The sequence below is a fragment of the Elephantulus edwardii genome, unplaced genomic scaffold, assembly GCF_000299155.1.
Source record: "Elephantulus edwardii isolate Elephantulus edwardi_28Jun2011 unplaced genomic scaffold, EleEdw1.0 scaffold00080, whole genome shotgun sequence".
Classification (NCBI taxonomy): Eukaryota; Metazoa; Chordata; class Mammalia; order Macroscelidea; family Macroscelididae; genus Elephantulus; species Elephantulus edwardii.
In genome coordinates, this window is record NW_006399830.1 from 719,267 (window position 1) to 734,935 (window position 15,669).

The window sequence follows — 15,669 nt, forward strand, 5'->3', positions numbered from 1 at the left end:
ACATGGGATGTACATGGGGTGGGACTGCCTGTGGGGTGTACATGGGGAGAGACTGCCCTGTGGGGTGTACGTGGGGTGGGACTGCCCCATGGGGTGTATGTGGGTGGGACTACCCCCTGGAGTGTACGTGGGGAGGGACTGCCCCGTGGGGTATATGTGGGTGGGACTACCCCCTGGGGTGTACATGGGGAGAGACTGCCCTGTGGGGTGTACATGGGGTGGGACTGCCCCGTGGGGTGTATGTGGGTGGGACTACCCCCTGGGGTGTACGTGGGGAGGGACTGCCACGTGGGACGTACGTGGGAAGGGACTGCCCCGTGGGATGTATGTGGGGAGGGACTGCCCCGTGGGGTGTATGTGGGGTGGGACTGCTCCAGGTTTCAGGCTGCTAATCAAAAGGTCTGTGGGTCAAAAAACTATAATAATAATAATACCACAGTGGGGGTCAATTAAAAAAATAAGGTGTGTGGGTCTAACCCACCAGCCAGTCCTCGGGGGGGGGGGGGCAGCCTCCTTCCACTAAATGTACATGTGAACCAAATTGGGTGTGGCTGGTGGTCTACTTGCTGGCAGGAAGGGGAAGCTATCTGCCAATCGGTTAGCCTTTCATTAGTTGGCCAATACTTAATGCATTCTACCACCAGGATCTTCTGTAAATGTCAGATTGGAGCTACATTTTAAGAAAAATCAGCAATGACTTCTTCTCAAGGACAACAATGCTGTGTAGAAGCCTACAGATCTTGGATTGTTTTACTCACCATAAGCTGGAGAATAAACATCCTTGCTCCTTGGAGCATTTGTGTTTCTCTAGCAGAAGTGTTACCCTGATTCACAATTTACAATTCTGCAGCAAATAAACATCAGTTTATTCCCACTGTTGGCTTAATATGATTTTTGTTTTAATTGTATTCAGATGGATTTGTCTCAGATATAATTGTAAATTAAAAAGTTAGGTTGAAAATGATAGATGCTATGTCATGTTAGGCTGAATTTTTAAATGTCAACAGAGCTGTACATTATGTATGAGTGTATATGAGAGTGGGTTATAGAGTTCTGCATATTATGTCAGCTTGTTATATGCAGAAGATACATAAAGCACTAAAGGAATGGCTAAGGAGCCCCGGTGGCATAGTGCATTAGGTGTTGTGATTGTAACTAAAGGTCAGTGGTTCGAATCCACCAGTTGATCTGCTAGGCAGTCTCCTCCCATAAGGATTAGCTGCCTAGGGAACCCCATAATGTGTCTCTGTGAGCTGGAATTGACTCGACAAAAGTGAGTTTGGTTCTTTGTTGGTGGTTGTGTAGGAAAATTTAATGTGGAGGTTTCTGGGTGTCAGAAACAGCTGCCTTGAGGCTTGGACTGATTCCAGCCTTTCCTCTTTTTCCTATGATGGCATTCAGCTGTGGTGCAGGACTCAGGCATAAAACACAGGAAGCATATTAACTAATTAAAGATATCGAGACAACATTCAAAAAAAGACTGAAGCAGGGCTGAGTTGTGGGTCACAGCTCCCCAGCAAGTGGCAAAGGGAAAGGCACTTGGGGGCTTCTTTCTAAAAAAGGCTGTCCTGTGGTTACATTGTAACCACCCAGCAACTCCAAGGCCATGGATATGGCACTTAGCTTGGCCCTTGTCACACTGTAACCAATCTAAGAGACCTGCCCCTGTGATGGTTATCTAAGTCTGTAACTTTAGACTGAAACAGTGTGTCTGTAGTTCTTGATTTGCATGGATATTTACAAAGCAAATTGGTTTTCCACTCAACTATTCACACACATTTTGCTTGAGAGCATTGGGGGAGGGGGGTGCTGAGGAATGGAGAAGCATGAGGTGAGGCTGGTCTCCGCAGCTCTGTGCATGGTCCCTTTGCTGTCCTGCCATGTTCAGCTTTTGGTAATAGTAGAGTGTCAGCTTGTCTAGTTCAGGGAAAGCTGGTGGGTGATTTTATTAGAGCCTTGTTCCTCTTGTCTTTAGATGCCACAGTCATTCCAACCACAGTTGCTCCTTGTCCAGCAGGATAGAACAGTACCCAGTCCCACACGGGAGGCACAGCATGCTCCTGTGAAGGTGTCCACACCCACATGGTGGGCACTTTGTTGTCCTACACGTCACTACGAGTTGGAATCAGCTTGATGCAGTAGGTTTTGAGGTTTTAATAGCACAGAAAGATTGACTGTTAAAACACAACCCAAACTTGGGGGCCAGAGAAGAAAGACCTAGTGGTCTTCCCCTGTGAAGACCAGAGCTTGGGAGCTCAGTGGGCAGGTATGCCCTGTCATAGTCATTCTACACACACACACACACACGAGGACCAGAGCCTGGGATCCTGGTGGGCATGTTGGCCCTTTTCTAGTCAATCTCCACTCCCTCAGGACCAGCCTGGGAGCCCAGTAGGCAGGTCTGCCCTGTCATAGTCATGAGTTACTAAATTATTTTACTCTGTAACCTTTGCTGAAGCAAATGACTACATCCTTCTTCCACAGAACAAGTGGTGGGTTTGAACCACCCACCTTCAAGTAGAAGATGAGTACTTTACCCGCTGTGCTGAAGGGCTCCTTCAGTAAAACATGTGGAATGGGTCTAATTCCTCCAGAGTTTCCTCAAGCACCTCGATGGTTTTATATTTGCCAAATGGCATTTACCTGTTTTCATAACCATAAACCATATACTGATGCAGCAATAAAATTAACTTAGGATGTCAAAGCAGGAGAGCAAGTGGGGAAAATAGAGGGGGGGTGTTCTTGCTATTTTCCTATTAATTATCACAAAGTAGTCCTTTTGGAGACATAAGAAGCAGTTTATATAAAATGATATCCTTCTGGATTTCTCTACCTTGATGGAGTTTATACTTTTATAAGCAATTGCATATTTAAATAGGCTTGCCTACTCTTCTGAGAATGATAAAAATCAAATCACAGATGCTCTGCCTTCAGTCTTGGGGTATGAGTAAGTAAGCGCAGGAAATAGTGTCTGCCATGTCTCCAGCTGTTTTAGCAAGCACTTGAAGCATTGCTGATCCATCTTTGCGAGATTCTCCTGAACACCTACCTCCCAGCTCATCGACTCTACAGCAAAAACAAAGAGTGACACAATTCTCTCCACTTGTCTTCCTTCCAACAAACCTCATCTCAAATCGCTGATGCTTGCCACTGCTTTCCACATTCTGAAGTATTTATGCAAATCCAGCACACTGAGCCACCTGAGAGCTGGACAGTGGGCAAGGCTGACAGAAGGAAACTTGCTGCCTGTGAGCTGTACTATTGAGGAAGAGTGCCGAATATCCCATGGACTGCCAACAACAGATATGTCCTGGAGGTGCAACTAGATTGCTCCTTGGAGACAAAGATGATAAATCCTCCTCTCACCTATGTTGGGCATGTTGTTAGGAGAGGCTGTTCCTTGGAGAGGAAGGGGGAGGGTCAGCACAGGAGAGAGAGGAAGACCTGCAGTGAGGTGGACTGCCTCAGTCACTGCCGCAGTGAGCTCAAGGTCAGAGATTGTGAGGATGGCACAGGAGAGGACAGAGGTCAGATATGTTGTTCACAGGCTTGCTAATAGTCTACTGGATGGCACCTTCCAATAGTAACGACAATATACATTATTGCAGACTTCAACCCTCCCACATTGGTGCTGTGCTATTTATGAGTGGGTGTTTCATTCACATGGGTGCCTTGTATGTGACAATATGGTATTGATGTATTTGCTTTTTTAGTTTTCAGGTAACAATGTTTCTTAATTTGCCACAGAACACAGCCCCTGGTATGGGATGACACCTGGATTAGCTGTTAGTCGACTCTGGTTTATTTCCTGTTCTTAGGAGCTGCTAAGTTTGTTCTGACTTGATGACAACTAGATTTTGGTTTTTAAAAATGAAATGGGTAAATGGTCTTGAGGTTCATATTGTTTATCTGGAAATGCCACCGAGTATCTCCATTACAGGATTGTTAACAGATGCAGTTGAGTCTGTTCTGCCCACAGTGAGCTTGTGTGTAACAGAAGGAACAGTTCTGAGCGACCCTTAGGACCTCTGTGTGGGAGAATCAGCTGGCCCATTGTTGAGCCAGTGTCAGTGCAGCCCACTGAGGGCCTTCCACTTTTTTGATGACCCCCCTGCTTTTCCAGGCATAATTTCCTGCTACAGGGAATATCCCCTTCTTTTTTTTTAATTTTTTTAAATTATTTTTGTGTGCGTGTACCGTCAAATCAGATCTGACTGGTACAGGAGGAGATTGCCCCTCCTTCCCCGGCAGAGCATCTGGTGGATTCGAACCGTGCGCCTCTGGGATTGTAGTTGCAGCTTCTTGCCACTAGGCCACCAGAGCTCGGAATATCCCCTTCTGATCACGTGTATAAAGTACGTGAGACTCTAAGGCCAGTTCCAACAGTCCACAAGTTCTCCATGGGCCTGTGCCTCCTGATGCCATGCCCTTCTGAGATGGGAGTCTGCCATGCTCACTTGTAACGGGCATTGTAGCACATCTGCGCACACAGCGAGAGCACTCCGAGTTTTCTCTCTCTCTCACATACACACACGGCATGTGCACAACAAGAACCACACCCACTGCCCCCCCAGTAGTCCCTGCCCCCCCAAGCTCCTAGGGCTCTAAACCTTTCCAAGGAGATTGCCTCATCTGTCCCCCAAGGAACGGCTGGTGAATTTAAACCCTTGACCTTTCTTTTCAGTTGGCAGTCCAGCACATTAGACATTAGGCCACCAGCTCTCCTCAGTCACCCATGATGCTCCAAGACACCTCCTGCGCCCGCACCCTAATTCACCTTTCAGCCACAGTCAACAAGTGCAGGTGGACAGTAACCCAGGAGGCCAGAGCCCTCAGCACCACCAGGCAGCAGTTCCTCAGGAGAAAGCTCAGCACGCAGGAGGAATGGAAACAAGACACAGAGGAAGGAAACAGAAGAGTGCTGTTCCATGTGGGAGTGCAATGCAGAAATAAAAAATATGAAAACAGTTGAATGGGATTTATCCTGTAAACTTTCACCTAAGTCACACAAAAAAGTAAAACCCAAGCAGCTTGAACTTTGCAGAAAATTCTTAAGTATTAACTACTTCAATCAAACTGGAAGAACAAAAAAGAACAGCATGAGTGACAGCAGCCGTCATGAATGACATGGTGACCACCCAGACCGGGAAGTTCATGACCAGCTGACTGCAGCGGAAGCAAATGGTTATGGATGTCCTTCACCCTGGGAAGGCAACAGTTCCCAAGACAGAAATTTGAGAAAAATTAGCACAAATGGACAAGACCACCTCAGAGGTCATCTCCGTGTCTGGGTGCAGAGCCCACTCTGGTGGTGGCGAGACTGCAGGCCTTGGCATGAGCCGCAGCTCCTTGGACCATGCGAAGAAAAACGAACCCAAACACAGGCTTGTACAACACGGCCAGTAGGAGGGAACAAAGGTGTCAAGGAGACAGCTCACAGAACGTAGAAAGGCCAAGGTAAGAGCTGGCAAGAAAGAGGAGTCACCATTCTCCAGTGACTCCATCTGTGATGACTGTGTGACTCTTTCACCGAATAAACCTTTAAAAAGGAGAGCAGACTGAGAAGTTGGTCCTTTTCAGTCCTGATCAAATTCTAGTATTTCATGCTGCTTGTCCTTTGCTTTGGAAGATCCTGACTAGCTGACAGAAACACCTAATTCTACATTTCCTAGGGTTAGCTCCTTTCTGAGGGGAGAAGGATGGGGCCACTTTCTCCCATGTGCTTTAGACCCAACGGGAGGTCGGCTGTGACTTGGTTCTGCTTGGCAGCAATGATGGGTTAAGCTCCAGGAAATAAAAAAATCACAAAGTGGAATAACTTCAATTTATTTGTATCATCGTATCTAAAGCACTATCAATTTCAGCATGTAAACAGTACATTAAAAAAGGCACTTTGTGAGGCTGTGAGCTCTCAGGACTTTTACAGCAGGAAGACAGGCAAACTCAAGCTCGACACACACTCAGGACCTTTCAAGTAACCAAGGCGAGGACTGCTTTGAAGATCTGGACCGAGGACAGAGTTTAAAGTGTGGGTCCCAGGTCACACTGGGCACATTTCACAACCTTCACAGCATGGTGGCCAGCTCACAGGACCACCCAAGGCACGAATGGGGGTGCAGGTGTGACCTGGGCCCCGCAGGGGAGGAGAGGGGTGGCTCTTTCAGGCTGGCCACCTCAGAACACCACCTGACACCCTCCTGATTATTTATACAAACACCTTTGCAGAATATTCTTTATTCTTAGTAAAAGATTCTATTTTACTAGGCGGTTTGTTGTGAAAAGTCGGAGCATCCGGGCGTGTGAAAGTCAGAGTCCCAGCAGCAGCCAGGCGAGGCCGGAGCAGGGCAGCACCTCTTCATCTTCCGACTCTCCACCTGGAAGACAACCAACCAGTCAGTGATTTTCAGACCCAGCCCGCGGAGTCACAGTGCCTTCAACAAGCAGCTGCTTGGTGGCTGCTTGGAAGTTGAGTCTGGCTAACTGACCCCCAGGTGACAGAGTGGAGCTTCCCACAACGTGTCCTAGGGTTCATCATATGTGGACCTGCCGGGGAGGTCTGGACCACCCACTTTTCAGTTGGCAGCAACTGCTTAACCGTGGCACCATCAGGGTCCCTCAGAGTGAACTCCTCAGGTCAGTGAGATCTCTTGCGAGGCAGTAGTGTACCTCCTGGTAACACCTCATGCTGCAAGGAAATGTACTTAAAATTTGGGGCACCCATGACTTGAGATGGACTGACTCAGTGACTGGGTTAATGGGGGTGGGTGTGTCAGACAGTGAGGTTGGCTCAGGATAGAGCAGGGCTCAGAGCTGCTATACACAGGGTCACTATGAGTCACAAGTGACTCGAAGGCACATGACAACAACAACAACATGACTCATCCTTTGGGCATGTTTCTAGGAGAAGCTATTCCTTGGAGATAGACATCATGCTGAGAAAGGTCAAGGGTCAGCAAAAGAGAAGCTCCTCCAGCAGATGGACTGACACAGAGCCTACAGCAATCGGCTCTAGTGTGTCAGAGGCTGTGGGGAGGCTGTGGGCTGTGAGGATGCACAGGGTAGGCCAGGGGTCAGGTCTGCTGCCCACAGGGTCACTGTGAGTTGTACTCAGCCCCATGGCAGCCAACACCACGCTGACCAGGATGCCCAAAGTCGGCTCTGCACTGTGCAGATGCTGCGTCAGCCCTCCTCTGAGGCCCACCACACTGCCACACCCCCAGCACACACCAGTCCACGTCACACCATCAGCCCCCAGCCCTCACTGGAGTGCAAACAGCTCTTTACCTGAGCTGCTGCACCAGCCCACGGGCGGTCAGCATGTGCTGGGCTCCTGATGGCTTGGAATCAGGCGCCCCTGGAGCTGAGCACCTATGGGGAAGGCCACAATTAGTCTCCACTCGTTCCCCGGGACAGGCCATCACCTCCAGCTGCCCAGCACCCATCGCAGGCCTCACTGGGCCACTGCTTTGCACCACACCTTGCCTTTTCATTAAGGAGCTCTGGGGGCCCAGTGGAAGGGAGGTGCAATACCAACTTAAAGGTAGGTGGTTTGAATCCACCAGCTGCTCTATGGTGTAGAGAGATGTGGTCTTGAAAACCCACTGCAGGGCCAGCTAGTCTAATTGGCACTGAGTGCTGGTGCCTTGTCATGAGGAACCCTGCCACACAGTCCCTGAAAGACCTCAGCTGTTAATGAAACTCATCAGCTGCTCCATGAGAAAAGACGATCACAGCCTTGGAGACCCACGGACAGCACTGCTCTTTGCTACACAGCTGCCCTGAGCTGGCATTGACTCAACAGTGGAATTCTGTCATTTTCACTGACCAAACGAGAAACACAGTTCCCCAAGACACTGAAATCAGGGGTTAGCTAATGAGATGATCCCCTGTGACCCCACTGCAGATGGTAATTTGGCCTGGGCACCAACCCCACATCCTTACCTGGCTGTACCAGGCATGTGGTCTTGCCCTCTGCAGTCATGGTCCTGTGGGTGTCTGTGACGGATGCAGAAGCTGCCCCTGCACTTGTCACACACCAGGGACAGCAACTCCTTCTGCCGACATCCTTCCTTTGAGCACCGGTGTGTGAAAATCTAAGGACCAGGTATTACAGAGTTGTGTCGTGTGGGCGGGCGTCTGAGGTGCTCTCAGCCCACCGCCCCAGGAGACAACCCCCTCAGCTCATCGTCCCAGGAGAAACCCCCTGGCCCACTGTCCCTGGCGACAACCCCCTGAGCCCATCACCTCAGGAGACACCTCCCAGCCCACAGTCCCAGGAGACAACCCCCTCAGCCTGCCACACCAGAGACAATCAATCCCCTTGGCCTCCTACCCCAGGAGACAACCCTTAGCTCACCATCCCTGCCCCAACACCTCCTGGCTGAGCCCTCGGATGTCTCACCTTCTTGCGACCCAGGCCCGGGATGGACCTGCAGTTCTGATCCATATGCTTGCTGACCACCACGTCAGGCAGTTCTCCCTTCTTCACTGGGATGGGGCTGTTGCAGAGCGGGCACACTGGCACATGAATGTCCTACACACATGCAACAGGAGGGGACAGCCCAGAGTCAAAGGGGACGTCGGTGCAGCGTGTGTACAGACAGGGCCAGCCACTTAGAGGAGTGGGGAGTCACTTCCATGGGCTGGCAGAAGGGCCCTCCCAAGTCCCCTCAGAGGCGACCTGTGTTGGCTCTCTGCATGGGCACATCCTGCACTATTGTCTAAGCACAGGCTGGTTGTCAACGAGGCCAGTCAGGAAGGCAGCCTGGTGAGGACAGTCCTGCACCTTTAAGTGAGGGGGAGCTGCCACGTGTCCCAAAGGACAGACACGATTAGCCAGGTGCCTTCATTGGCGGTGACCTGTAGGGCTGACTCAGGAGAGAAGGCTTGCCACATGCAGGGCGCGTGCAGGCCCAGGACTGTGGGACCCAGGTGCCAGTCCACAGGATGCCCAGGGCAGGGGCTGGATCAAGAGAAGCTGTCAGGGAAAGAAGATGGTCACTGAGCTCTGGGACAGGTCGAGGACAGCCACCAGGTGGCGCTCCTGGGATCAGCTGTTGGCTAATCTGAGAACTGGTGCATTTCCCATCAGCGTTCCTACCCAGGGACCATTGATCGGTCCCTCAGCGAACTGAGTAACAAGGACTCCATGGCCCTCAGCCTCCAGAGTGTGGACAAGACAGGCAGAGTCGCTGGCCAACAGCAGCCCTGCAGGCACAGGAACGCTAAGCCAGCTCTTTCCCACAGGCCCAGCCGCAGTGAAGGCTTGACAGTCGGCCCGGAAGGCTAGGGCTACTGGAGGCCAGGCCCATGAGTCAGCTCTCTGCATGTCAGCAAGGCCCTGTGCTCAGAGCTGTCCCCAGTCTCTGCTTCTTTCTGAGTCATCTCTACATGACGCAGTCACTGAGATGACCTGCAACCTAACAACTTCCAGGTGAGGGTCCATGGCAGGGACAGAACTTCCAGAGTCAACTCGTCTTTGTCCTTGGGAGTAAGAGACTAAACAAGTGTCAAACTGCCCACAGAGTGGCCAGTGTAGCTGAGACCAGACATTTCACTCCCTGACTAGCATCCGTTCATACACCTCACATGGCTGGTTCTCTGCCACTGGACAGGGCGGCTTTTGAAAGTGAAACCCAGTCGTCCAGACAGTTACCTTTTTGAAGGCAAAAGGACAGCTGTGTGCAGCAAACGAGTAATGATCCTTACAGAAATCCTGTTTACACGCAGCACACGTTATTGGCAGGAAATCTAGACGAGGAGGACGATAAAAAGCAGGTAAGTCTTTGTCTTACAGGAAAGACAAAAGGAGGGTGGGTGGCAGCTCCATGTGAAATGCCTCGGGACTCAGCCATCCGTGGCAGGTGGGGGTGCGGGAGGCTCTGCGGATCTTGGAGAGGACAGGACGGGCCTGGGTGCCATGCTCTGCGGCTCGAATCCAAGAGCAACACTGGGAAAGCACTGGGCAGGCTCCTCCCCCATAGACGGACACCCCTGGAGACCTGATCAAGGGTCGCCAGGCGTCAGCACCTACTGGATGGCAGTGTGCTTGGTCTCTGAGTGACAGCGTATGGTGCCGCACCTACTAGTAGAAGCCACCTGCGTCCCTTCAGTGCCCGGCCAGGACCCTGGCATTAGTGGGACGACAGGCAGATGCTGAACCGAGCATGGGCCTCATGCCGGTGCCAGCACGGAGAAGCAAGTAGCCGAGACACAGCTGACGGCCGACCCAGAGCTATGTGCCCCCATCCCAGCCAGCATGGCTCGTTCTCCATGGACACGCCAACACTTACCGAGCTGCCTGCAAGTGCCTTTTGCACAATGTTTCCCCAGATCCGGGAACTCCATCAGGACAGAGGAGCCAGAGACACCGTGGGCAGAGGACAGCGTCACCTATCACAGAGGACAGTGCTTCAGAGAAGCCAGGACTGTGGTCTCGCCAGCTAAACACAAGTACCCAGGCGCGCTCCCCAGGGCCCCTGTAAGGACTCAACCTCCTCTGCTGATTCCTTCAGAGGCTGGTTCTTGGGCGCTCAGAGGCACCCCTCCTGGGAGTCACTGCTTTTCAGCCTTGAAACTGCTGGTTTACTAGGCTCACCCATGTCTGGGGCCTCTGCGGACGGCTTTTCCATCTCACCTGGCCGGGGTTGCTGGGCTCCACTGACAAAGCTGTCAAGGCAACTGTGGCCTTGGGGGACTGTGAGGCCCCACCTCATCTGGGAGACACACTGCTTACACAGAGGGCCTGTTACTAGGTGCTGGACCACATGAGACTCCACCACCCGCAGGGCCAAAAACTCTGTCCCCTGCTGCTCACGACTCCCTCAAGTACCAAGTGTGACTTTTCTCCTTAATGACAAGCAGCTACATTTCATCCGGGAAGCCCAGCCACAGCACACCCACTGCCCCTGAGTCCGTCCTCACGCATGACCCCATAGGACGGAGCAGGGCCGCCCCCAGATGGTGCCACACTGAGGGTCTCATGCTGGAGGCAGGCTGCTGCATCTCTCTTCCCCCTGGGGAGCGGCTGGTGGGTTCAGTCGCCCTGGTTAGCAGCCAAGCACTTTAACTGCAGAGCCACTAGGGCTTCTTCAGGGAAATAAGAGCTAGCTCCCCATGAGAGGGCAGCTCAGTAAGTGCTTGCTGGCGTGTCCGTTCAAGACACTGGTGCCCACCCCACCAAAGGGAACCCCTTCCCAGCATCCAGGTCCAAAGGCCTGCTGCATCCTGGAATCCTCTCTCTGCGCTTCCCCCAGGCAACACCTACTTTCTCCCTCCAGGTCTGTGTACAGGTGCCTCGTTCTCAAAAATGCCTGTGTGTATGTCTGGTATGAGAATGTATTCCTGCAGCTGCCACCTGGCTGTAAATGGTATTTATGACTGTCCCCTCTCCAGGTTCCCGATGCCCCCAGCCAGCATCTCTAACTTCCCACCATGACCCAGACCTGACCACTATCACTCGAGACACACCTGGGTTCTCCATGGTCCTGCTCTGTAAAATTAGAGCCACTTCTTTTTCCTTCCACCATTGTGTCTCGTTTGGATGAAAGCTGAGAGCTTCCTGTGCAATAATCTGTGTGTATTTTCCGTCACAGCATTGGCTCTAATTACTCAATGGAACAGCTCTCCTCCTCCTTCCTCCCTTGGTTGCTCATGTCCACCTGTCTTTCTTTCTTGCCCCCTTAAGGGCTGTCATCTGAGCTTTGCTTTAGGGCAAATCCTGCCAAAAGGGCCTTTACTAACACCTTCCCACTCCCCATGTAGGCTACACATCCTCTACCCTCAAAGGACCTGCCATTCTTCTCCTGTTTGCTGACTAGAGTAGATACACACACACACACACACACACACACACATGTACAAATGGGGACTGCAGAGACGACCTTGCCCTGTAAAGATTTACAGCCTCAAACAGCTGGAGCATTGCTGCATGGGAATCGACTTGGTGGCACTGAGTGAGGAGGACAGAGTGGCAGAGTAGATTAAGCTTCAGGCTGCTAAGCAAAGGGTGAATGGTTTGAACCCATCTGCCAGTCCACAGGGGGACAATGAGGCTGTCTGCTCCCATGAATGTGGCCAGCCTTGGAAAACGGAGCAGCCTTCTTGTCCAACAAGCTTGGTCTGGGTCAGAGCTGACTTGATGGCAGTAGGCTTGGGGGTTTTGGTGGAACCAGAAGGAAGTTCCATGCTTTGTCCTGGTAGCACAGTGTTTAAGCACTTGACTGGTAACCAAAAGGCAACGGTTAGACTCCACCATCTGCTCCTCAAGAAAAAAAGGTGGCAGCCACGGCCCTCCCTCCAGGCTTGATGTTTTAACAGGCAGAGAGCGCCTGCTGGATTCGAACCTAACACGTACACCTATCAGAGGGTGATGGCACGGACATCCCGAGGCCTGCTGGCGTCGGAGCCCACCGTGGTTCCCGAGGAGATGGAAACGCGCTGGAGGGTCAGTCATGAGACGGTGCCACCTGGACCCAGTGAGCTGAGCCGCTGAGGCCCATTCTCATCATAGAGCCGGTTCCGATTCACGGGCCCTCCAGCCGCTGTCCAGGCTGTACAGTCTGCAGGACGGCGTCGGCCGAGGCAGGGGCGCTAACTCCTCTGCAAGTCCGAATCCGCCACGGACTTCACCGGACAAAGACGGGCAATCTCCCGGGCGAGGTGCAGCCTCGGAGCCGGTCCCACCCGGGCCGCAAAGAGCGTCTTTCCGGGAGGAGACGCCTCCTCCGAGCTGTTGGATTCAAACCGCCCACCTTCTTGTCGGCAGACCACTATGGTACTACTCCGCCAAAGCCCAGAGCGGAGAGCCGCACACCGAGCGGGCCCGGCCGTCTTTAGACCGACGCTGCACCACCGGGTGCAGACGCTCCCGCACGCCCCTCTGCCTCCCGGAGCCCCGTACCTGGCTGTCGTCCGAGACTGGCCGCTGGCAAGGCGAGCGGAAGGCGGAGAAGCCGGAGCCTGGCGCGGGGAGCAAGGTGGAACGGACGGTGGAGACGGGGCGGGGGCCAGAGCAACGGGAATCCCGCAGGAGGACGCAGCATCTCGCTGACCGCCCGTCCCGCCATTTATCCCACGGCGGCGCCGCCGCGCCCTGCTCCTGCCAGGCGCGCCTTGATGACCAACGGCCAGCCACCCAATCCCGCTGCGCAGAGGCTGTGTAGCCCCGCCCACGCGCCGTCGCTCCGCCCTGCTCCGCGAACAGTCCCGCGGCTTCTGGGCGTTGGTGTCCGGTGACGTCAGTGACGTAATGCCGAGTCACTGTCACGGCGAAGTGACGCTGAGTCACGGTAAGGCCGTAAATCACAGTCGTCTTGATGGCATCTAGACAAAACATTAACCTAAAGGCTAATGGTTCAAACCCACCTGGCGGCGTTGTGGGAGGAAGACCTGGGGATCATTTTCTGGGGGAGATTTCCTTTTTTAAACATTTTTCTTTCTCTTCCCTCCCCCTTTTTTTTTTCATTCATTGCTGCACATTTTCTTTTCCTCTCCCCATCAAACCCATTGGACAGGCTTTCCTCTCATCTGGTTTGTTTTTTTTTTTAATTTTTTAAAAAATTTTTATTGTATTATTTTTACGTGTACCCTCAAATCAGATCTGACTGGTACAGGGGGAGATTGCTCCCTCCTTCTCCAGCAGAGCATCTGGTGGATTTGAACCATGTACCTCTGGGATTGCAGTGCAGCTCTTGCCACTAGGACACCAGAGCTCCCTTCTCTCATCTGTTTTAATGTAGTGTTCATTATCCACTCTTTTCCAATTATCTTTTCAACCCCCTATGTCTGTCCTATTTTATAACAGCGGCATCAGGCCGTTGTTAGATCTCGGACTCCAGAGGAACCAGAGAGAAAAAGCTAAAAGGCATCTTTATTAAGGGAGCTCCCCTGCGAGGTTCCGTGGTCTGGAGAGGGGGACTGGGGAACCCGCACTCAAGGTGGATTGGGGCAGCTTTTTATAGCAGGGTCTTTAAGGAGGGAAGGGAGGAACATTCCATTGAGGTTCAGGCCGTTCACGCCCTTTGTTGACATGTCTTATTTGAATCCTTTATTCTCTCCTTTGACCTTGGTCTGGGCCTAACAACAGTATTTGTCCTTTTGTAACTGAGATATTTCACTCAGCATAATGTCCTCCAGCCTCCCCCATGTTATGTAATGTTTTACAAGGTAATTGTTTTTTCAGTGCTGTGTAATACCCAATTGTGTGAATGTACCGTAGCTTTTCTATCCACTCGATTGTTGATGGGCACTTGGGGTGTTTCCAAATCTTTGCTCTTGTGAATAACACAGCAATAAACATGAGTGTGCATACATCTGTTTGGCTTGTGGCACTGCTTTCTTCAGGGTATATTCCCAGTAGTGGAATTACTGGGTCAAAAGGTATTTCTATTTCCAACTCTGTGCCAAACTACCTTCTATAGTGGCTGCACCATTTTACATTCCCACCAGCAGTGAATAAGGGTTCCAATCCCTCTACAACCTCGCCAGCATTTATTGTTTGCTGCCCTGTTGAACTTTGCTATTGTTGCTGGAGTGAGATGACATCTCATAGTTGCTTTAGACCTGGTGATCTTGAAAAATTGTTGTTGTTAGATGTTGTTGAGCACGACCCACGGCAACAACAGATCTGGACCCTGTCCTGTCCTGCACCATCCTCATCATCTGTGACACACGTGAGCCCTTTACTGCAGTCACTGTGTCAATCAATTTGGTTGACGCTCTTCCTCTCTTTCTCTAACCTGCCTGTCACACAAGCACAGTATCCCATCACACAAGCTTAATATCCCTATGCAAGAAGCAGCCACCACTCCTAGCAACATGTCCTAAGTATGTGAGATGAAGCTGTCTGTGTCATCCTTGCCTCTAAGGTGTGTTCTGGCGGTACCCTTCCAAGACATACCTGTTTGTTCTTTTGGCAGTCCACAGACAGAAAGCTTGTGGGCAGTTTTTTGTTACACAGGTTCACTATGAGTCAGAACCCACTCATTGGCACCCAGCAACCGCACTCCCAGCCACAAACATACACCTGGTCTCCTCTGGTTGTCATGGACCCCTTTGGTCACTCCTGTCCCTGGCAGTTTTTATTGAACAGGCTCTTAATGGAAGACATAGGCCTTCCACGATGCCGAATGACCCCGGGATTCCTTCTGATGTGTCCCTAAAGTCAGATTCAGGTGTCTCAACAGACAAGAACGCAGAAATGACGCTGGGTGTACGGCACTGGGTGGCACGGGATTTCAGGCCCCATCTCTGGAGATGTTAATGTTGATCCCTGCTTGTGCTGCCATTTGGCAAATTTCCCCATCATTGCTCTGTTTGTCAGCTGGTGACTACTTTGTAAGATGACATTCCCAGATTATAACATGACCTTGTTCTTCATGAAGCCTCCTCCCACCAGTCTCAGCCTCCATCTGTGACTTCTGCCTGCAACACTATAATTGTTATTGCCAACTAGTGACTGATTTTTTTTTTGAGGCCCATAGTATTTTCTAATGTTCGCTACTTGATGTTCTGCTATGAGAGAGGTTTTCCTTTTCTATTTGTCTGCAGCCTACAATATGGATTGAGGCTCAATTTCAAGAAGACAAAGATTCTCACCACTGGACCAATTGGCAGCATCAGGATGGATGGTGAAGAGATTGAGATTGTACACAGCTTTAGTTTGCTTGG

At 51.5% G+C, this 15,669-nt stretch overlaps 1 protein-coding gene across 1 annotated transcript in view; it reads right to left on the reverse strand.

Moving 5' to 3' along the window:
• The window catches only part of ZFAND2A (zinc finger, AN1-type domain 2A), a 15,754-nt gene extending 5,407 nt beyond the window's left edge, over nt 1-10,347 (reverse strand). Inside the window, exons 1-5 of the mRNA XM_006889728.1 lie at nt 10,293-10,347; nt 9,656-9,750; nt 8,402-8,533; nt 7,942-8,093; nt 7,285-7,368 (exon numbers count right to left, since the gene is read on the reverse strand). Of these exons, the coding sequence (XP_006889790.1) occupies nt 7,285-7,368; nt 7,942-8,093; nt 8,402-8,533; nt 9,656-9,750; nt 10,293-10,347 (518 nt within the window). The remainder of the gene's footprint in view (nt 1-7,284; nt 7,369-7,941; nt 8,094-8,401; nt 8,534-9,655; nt 9,751-10,292) is intronic.
• Between the last annotated feature and the right edge of the window lie 5,322 nt (nt 10,348-15,669).